Raw genomic sequence first — 8,164 nt, 5'->3', positions numbered from 1 at the left:
GAAGGTTAGAAGATTACTTGTTTATTATCATTTCATTAAGACAATAAGCATAATAACATTAATTCAAGGATGCAGCCAAAAGTTAAGGTGAGATAGCTCATGCTCTACTGGCCTCCAAAGGCATTCAAGGGATCATCAAATATATTGGACACTTTTTGTTCCGTTTGCGCTTCGGGTGCTGCCTGTGAAGATTGACCTTTTGCTTTGGTTGTCTTAGACTGGACCCCAGGAGAGAAGAAGATATCATCTTAAAAAAAGAGAGAAAGAGATGCTTTAAAGACAAGAAAACAGATGTTATGTTGCAATACCCAGCCTTGCTCAGGATTACTCATAACTCAACACTCAGGAATAACCCCTGGTGGCGCATATAGAAGGCTAGGGATTCAAACCTGAATGATTGCAAGCAAAGCAAGGAAGTGCTCTACCTACCATGCTCTCTGCCCAACTCCAGAAATGGGTGCTTTTAAAGAAATATTTATACAAACCACTGGCAACTAAAGTCTGGTAGGACAACGAAAAGTCTCTGGTCCTCGCACTGCTAATTAAATTTTTATGACAGCAAATACCGTATTTGCCGGCATATAAAACGACTGAGCGTATAAGACAACCTCCTAATTTTGCAGTTAAAACATAGGTTTAGGCCTATATTCGCTGCATAAGACAGAACATTCCTATGCTGCAACTGTATGTACCACAGTGAGCCAATCACAACAAGCAAAGGTTCAAAGGTCATACTGTAATAGATTTCCTCTCTTACTCTGGTCAATCTGAGCAGGCTTTTGACAGTGTAGATTCGGGTCCAGACATTGTCTAATTTGCATGCATAAAAAGCCTGCTTGGATTGGCTGAGTTAGAGAGGCAGTCCGAGCAGCCTTGTAGTGATTGGTGCAGGATCGAGTTGGAAAATTCGTTTGTGGCAATATTCTGACAATTTTCGTTTAGCGGCATATTGAAACATTTTTTTGGGATATACTCGGCATATAAGACGACCCCCGATTTTTGGTTGACTTTTTTTGTTTCAAAAGTCATCTTATACGCCGGAAAATACGGTAGTTAGATTCTACTTTAGCACAATTTTCTTAGTAATAAGGTGAACATTTCACCTTAGAGAAAAAGAAATACAGGATACAGGGATCTTCACTTTAGTCTGACTTTACGAAGTTATTTCTACTAATTTCTAAAACTTACTTGTTTTTCAAAGGAAAGGGCAATAAATAAAGATAAATCCAAATAACCTTACTTAGAAGCAATGATTTGGTGCCAACATTTGTGTTGCATTATGTTTTTTTTTTTGCATTATGTTTTAAAATTTACCCTACATAGTAATATTACCAAGTCCATCCCAAAAAGATTTTAGCATATGCATACAGTTATCAAACACAACAGCTAAAATTTATAAAAGTTAATAATTTAAATAGCTCTCACTGGCTACCTTGTTAAACACAAAGTATTGGCACACAATCATTAACAATAAAATCTATGCATTAACATGAAAAAATTTATGATTATTAATTCTGCACTAAGATGGGAAGAAATTTAAATATTAAAAGAACAGCAGAGAAGCTGGTACAGAGTGTAGTGCAGTTGCCTTGCATGTAGCTGACCCAAGTTTGATGCCCAGCACCCCGTATGGTCCCGAGCCCACCAGGAAAAAACCTGAACACCAATAGGTATGGCCCAAAAACAAGCAAAAGAACACCAGAACAAAACATTCAAATTTTAGAAATAAATATATTATTGCATATACCAACATTAAATAACCATGTCTAAAAAAATACATCAAATCTGAATAATGGCTACATCTAGGGGTTCTTTTTTATATTTTACATTTTCCAAATAATGTCAATCTGTCATAATAAGCACATAATTGGGTGAAGTGGGAGGCAGTAATAAAAGAAAGTGTCTTCTATCTCTTGTGCCAGGGAGCAGGTAGAAACAAAGCATGTGACTTACTCAGTGAATATAGAATGTGCCTCTACAGCACCTGATTTCCCCAGTTAAGCCTAAAGGATAGGTAGATGAGGGAGAGTGGGGAGCAAGTTTAGCCTTAGTCCTAGTCCAACACAAACCCTGCATTTGTGACTTCTGACATGTACATTAGTAAAACAGTTGTTCTATCATGGAGGGAAAATACTAATATTGACGAGCCTTCATGAGAAGCAAAGTTTGATTATGTAAACCTATTCTCTTCCTATTCTGCTCCTCTATTCTCCACAAATGTCTGAAAACCACTAGAGTTAGAGTTAAGACTCAACCATATCATCACAACCCAATATGCCCAGGCATGCATCTTAGTCAGTTACCTTATCCTACTGGATAGTTTCAACATAGTTACTGGATAGTTTCACATTCTAGTCAAAATGATGAAAAACACAAATATAGAATACTGAAAGCAGCAAGATCAAAAAGGGAAAGAACATAAAAGATGCAAACTTAATATTTACAGCAGATTTATCATAAGCAATGCTACAGCCTGAAGGTAGCAGTAGAATAGAGTGAAAAACTAAACAAAATAAAAGCTTCACCAGAATACTTCACCCAGCCAAACTTTCATTCAGGTTTGAAGGAAGAATACAGTTTCATAAAAGCAGTTCAGAAACTTTATAGACTCAAAATAAACCTTAAAAAAAAAAAGATGGCAAAATGCCATGACAATCATTTTTCTCAACTTCAATGGACTAAATATACCAAATAAAATAGAGGCAAAATGGATCAGAAAACTGAACCCAATGTTTTACTGCCTCCAATGAACACAACTAAATGCTCAGAGAAAACAGTCTCAAAGTCAAAGTTTGGAGGACAATCCTTCAAGCAAACAACTCCTGTAAAATGCTGCATAGTCAAACTAGTACTAATATCAGACAACACAGACTTTAGGCTTAAAAAAATTGTAAAAAAAAAAAAAGAGACGGTCATTTCTAAATAATCAAGGGATGTGTACATCGGGAAGAAATCAGACTCCTAAACATATAAGCAACAAGTAAGAGGGCAACAATATAGTAAAAACACCTGCTAATTGACATGAAGACAGACATCAATAGCAGCACAATATTAGTGGGAGACTTCAACACCATATTGTAACCCTTCATAGATCAACCAGGATAAAACACAATAAGGATATACTGGTTTTGTAGAAAGTAATGGCTTAGTAGACTGGAAACAAACAAACAAAAAAAGTCCAAAAGATCAATGAAAGCAAGATTCTTTGAAAAAATAAACAAGATCAATAAACCATTAGCAATACTAATAGAGAGAGAAACTTAATAAACTGATTCAGAAAGGAAAAGGGGGAGTTACTACAAATAGTACAAAAATTCAGAGAGTAATCAGAAATTACTTTCACAAAACAAGAGAACCTGGAATAAATGGATAAATTCTTGGACTCCTATAACTTCCAACTGAACCAAGATGATCTGGTATCTCTATACAGATCTATCACTATCGAGGATATTCAAATGGTAATCAAAAGGCTTCTCAAAAATAAAAACCCAGGGCCAGATGACTTAACTAATGAATTCTTTCAAACCTTTAAAGAGCATCTACTGCCAATCCTTTCAAGCTCTTTCAGGAAATTGAAGAAGCAGAATCATTCCCAAAGAGTTCCTAAGAAGCTAACATCACCCGGATACCAAAAGCAGTTGTAACAACTAGCAAGCCACATGTAAAAAAAAAAAAAATCAAACTCAGGGGCCGGAGAGGTGGCGCTAGAGGTAAGGTGTCTGCCTTGCAAGCGCTAGTCAAGGAAGGACCGCAGTTCGATCCCCCGGCGTCCCATATGGTGCCCCCCAATCCAGGGGCGATTTCTGAGCGCTTAGCCAGGAGTGACCCCTGAGAATCAAACAGGTGTGGCCCAAAAAAACAAAAAACAACAAAAAAAAATCAAACTCAAACCTCTTTACACCATGCATGTAGGTTAAATTCTAATGTATAAAGGGTCCTGATATCAGACCTGAAACCATAAGAAACACAGAGGAAAACCTAGGCATAACAATCCATAACACTGAAGTTAAAGGGATCTTCAAAGATGAAACATCACTGTCCAAAGATAGTGGAAACAAAGATAAACAAGTGCCACTACATACATTGAGAGGCTTCTACACTTCAGAAGAAACTGACTTGGATCCAAAGACTACACATGGAACTGGAGAAACTATTCAGCCATTATCCATCAGATAATATCAATGATATACAAAGCACTGATAGAATTTAGCAGAAAATATAATCTAACCGCATCCAAAAAGTGGAGTAAATAAATGAACAGACATTTCCTCAAAGAAGAAAAACAGATGGCCAAAAAGCACCTGATTAGTGCTCCACATCATTTATCATTAGATAGTTGCAAATAAAAACAAGGCAAACACCCGATCTGCTGTACTTCATAGCACTATTTACAATAGCCAAACTCAGTAAACAACCCAAGTGCTGGAGAACAAATGTGTGGCTAAGAAACAACTTAATGGAATACTACATAGCTGTTAGGAAAAATGAAGTTATGAAATTTGCTTACACATGGATGTATATGGAGATTATATGCTGAGTGAAACCAGTCAGAGATAGAGGAACAGACATAGAATACTCACATTTATTTGTGGGATATAAGAAAAATAAAAGATAGTATGATAGTAATATCCAGAGACAAGAGATGTGGGCCAGGAGGAACAATACATGGCACAAGGCTTGCTACAAAGAGTAGTGAATGATTATTAAAAAATATCCTAATTCACTGTCACTATGTACCTTAAATATAACTGTAAAAGACTTGTAATTCACATTGGTCTCAAAATTATTTTTAAAAACGAGTAGAGTAGTAAATGGCCATGAATAGGTCCACTATGATAATAACAATTGAAACTGATCATTCTGAACAAGAAATGGATGCTAAAAGGGACTGTAGTGTTAGGCATGGTACTCCTTCATTAGCAATAGTGAAACAGTGATATAAAAGGAGAAAGATTTCCTGCCCCAGAGGTAAGTGGAAGAGGGTGGGTGGGAGGGTAATTGGGGGCATTGATGGCAGGAAATGTGCACTGCTGAACGTTGGTGCACAACCCCCCCACCACACACACACACAATTCCCAGGAAAGAGTCAAGCAAAGGTTGTAGGAGAAATAGTGATGACCATGTCATTTGAGAAAATCAATCTTACCCATATCATCATCAAATATAGACTTGGGCTCCACCTTCTTTTTGGACTTTTCTTTTGGTTTTACAGTTAAGTCGGCAAAGATATCAATGTTATCATCAAATATGTTGGATTCAAATTTCCTTTCCTTCTCTTTTGTTCTTTGTGAGGGTTTAACTGCTTCTGTGGCAAATATATCATCCTTAAAAAAGTCAAAGATAAGCAAAATCAATTGTGAATTTTAAAAATTAAAAAAAAATGTAGAAATTCTCAGCACTAGGGTGCTTTTAAAATTACTTCGAGCACTACTAGGATAGATCCTTCACATTCTTCTAGGCCGGCTCAGATTCTACTATAAGAGAGAAGTTTTCTGACATTTCCTAACTGAAGGAGCACCTCCTGCCCCTCCCAATTACCCAAACTATTTTTTGTTTTTGGCCCACACCTGTTGATGCTCAGGGGTTACTCCTGGCTATGTGCTCAGAAATCGCTCCTGGCTTGGGGGACCATATGGGACGCTGGGGATCGAACCCCAGTCTGTCCTAGGCTAGCACGGGCAAGGCAAACACCTTACCCCTTGCGCCACTGCTCCAGCCCCCAAAACTAATTATTTTATGGCACTTAAAGCATCTCAAAATATGGTAAAGGAGGTAAAGTGCTTGTCTTGCACACATCTGATCCAAGTTTATCCTCATATGGTTCCTGGAGAATGCCAGGAGTAAGCCATGAGTACTAGAGAATATGCCAATCCCTGCCACCCCGCCCCTCCAAACCACATCAAAATATGTATCTTGATTCCTTGTACTTCTGATAATCTAACCCAAGAGATCTAGGGAGCAGAGCTCTGGTTATACCTTATTGTGTTTCTAATTACCCAGATACTGCAGAAACATGCATACTAAACATAAGTACAGAAGGCCTTAATGCCTGTGCAAAATGAACAGGAGCTAAAGCTTAGGAGTAGTTTCCCTTAAGAAAAGGTTAAACATTGAGATATATGGAGATAGCTATATATATGTCAACATGATATGCCAAGGAATCTGACTATAACAATATTCTGATGTAAATTAAGCCTGTACCAGCATATATGACTACATACTGCTTTTATGAAACAAATTTTGAAACTACTTCTAAGTTTCAGAGTTATTAGTAAGAGCACCTAATTTTAAGTACTGAGGATAAAAAATAATTGTCTGCAAAACAAATCTAATAGCTTCCATAGCCCTACTGAGCCAAAATGTTGTATTACCTCAAAAATATCTTGAGTTTTGGAGATAACATCTTGCTGACTACAGGATTTTGATACAGTCTTCGTGCTTTTCTGCTCTATAAAGAGATCGTCCTCATCTGCCAGGAAAGGGAAGGAAATAGTTTTCTTTGCTGGCTTTGGTTTAACAGACTGAAAGAGATCTTCATCGCTGCTTGTCTCACTTAGAGCAGAAAACATGGGGCTCTTTTCTTTAAGTCTCCCAGGAGGATTGACTGGATTATCTGCAGCCTTCATATTCACTTTTGTTCTCCCAGTGGACTGAGAGTCAGTGTTCGTGGAAAAGATATCACCAGAATCAAATAAGTCATCTTTAAGAGGCTGTCCCTGTGATTTCACAAAGGGTTTTCTGTCCACTCCAAACACCTGATCACCAGTCCAAGCTGGAGTGGCAGTTGCCAAGGCATCCTCAGAACTATTCTCTCCATCAGCTGTCCTAAGTTGCGGCTGACAGGCATTTGGTAAAAGGGAATCATCAGATAACTGTGCCCTAGAGACACTCATGTACTCAGCTTCACTGGATTCCTGGGCAGCCAACCGCCGAGCTGCACGGGTCTGTGGTCTGCGCTTCCCTCTCACCTTGACACGATTCTGGAAAGTTGAAAAAACACATGGTAGGGAAGTGGGTAGCTCAGAGATGGAGTGCTATTATTATAAGACAATGGATTCCATGCTATCCCCTCACACACAAACCCCCCCCCACAAATTATAAAACAAGTAATATACATGCAATTTGATGAGTTAATAAGTCCTAACACTTACATAGTAAAGAAATGATATTTTTAAAGATGTCAAACGATATTTAATAGTTTCTATTTTAATCACACCCACAATACAAAAACAAAGCAATTGTTAATCCTTTAGTGATCCCCACTCTAGTCTTCTGAGAGACAATGTTCAAGTACAAACCCTGTCCATATAATGCCCTCAGTTTTTCTTTCCTAATTTTTTGGGGGGTATTTGGACCACGCATGATGGTACTCAAGTGTTATTCCTGATTCTAAATGAAAAAACTGCTCCTGGCAGGTTTGGGGGACCATTGGAATGCTGGGGAATGAGTCCAGGTCACTAGTGCAAGAAAAATGCAATACCCACTATACAATCACTCTGGACCTCTGCCCTTAAATTTTTGTTGTTATTGTCAGAAATTTTAATATGCGTTTTCTGCTACAATACACTAGTATTACTGTAAGATCAAAAATTAATTCCTGGGGCTGATCAGGTGGTGCTAGAGGTAAAGTGTCTGCCTTGCAAGCGTAGCCAAGGAAGGACCGTGGTTTGATCCCCCTGCGTCCCATATGGTCTCCCCAGGAGCAATTTCTGAGCGCTTAGCCAGGAGTAACCCCTGAGCATAAAACGGGTGTGGCCCAAAAAACCAAAATAAAAAAAAAATTAATTCCTTACACAAATTATGTGGATTAAGAAAAAACTAATAGAAAGTTTTTAGTATTAGAAACAAAAAAGCAAGTAATTATGTAAAAGGAAATTAATACATAATATATGAAGAAATATATATCTGACAAATATATATCAATATACAATATAAAAAGAAGCACATATTTTATAATAAAGGGCATGCCAATATTAAAATGTACATTGAAAATATTATTTATAAATACATTCACATTATTTTTTATTTATGTTTTTACTTTATTTAAATACCATGAATACAAAGTTGGTCATAATACAGTTGGTTTTCGTTGGGTTTTTTTTTTTTTTTTTTGAGTTATAGAGTTGTTCATGATGAAAACCTTGACATCAGAACTGGAACCCTA

The 8,164-nt window shown here is 37.3% G+C and overlaps 1 protein-coding gene across 1 annotated transcript in view; it reads right to left on the bottom strand.

Moving 5' to 3' along the window:
• Positions 1-8,164, bottom strand: part of WASHC2A (WASH complex subunit 2A) — a 71,295-nt gene continuing 63,131 nt past the window's right edge. The window contains exons 26-28 of the mRNA XM_049790767.1: positions 6,372-6,980; positions 5,147-5,324; positions 1-247 (exon numbers count right to left, since the gene is read on the bottom strand). Of these exons, the coding sequence (XP_049646724.1) occupies positions 105-247; positions 5,147-5,324; positions 6,372-6,980 (930 nt within the window). The 3' untranslated portion in view covers positions 1-104. The remainder of the gene's footprint in view (positions 248-5,146; positions 5,325-6,371; positions 6,981-8,164) is intronic.

This window comes from Suncus etruscus, chromosome 17 (assembly GCF_024139225.1).
Source record: "Suncus etruscus isolate mSunEtr1 chromosome 17, mSunEtr1.pri.cur, whole genome shotgun sequence".
Lineage (NCBI taxonomy): Eukaryota > Metazoa > Chordata > Mammalia > Eulipotyphla > Soricidae > Suncus > Suncus etruscus.
This window is presented reverse-complemented; position numbering and strand designations above follow the sequence as displayed.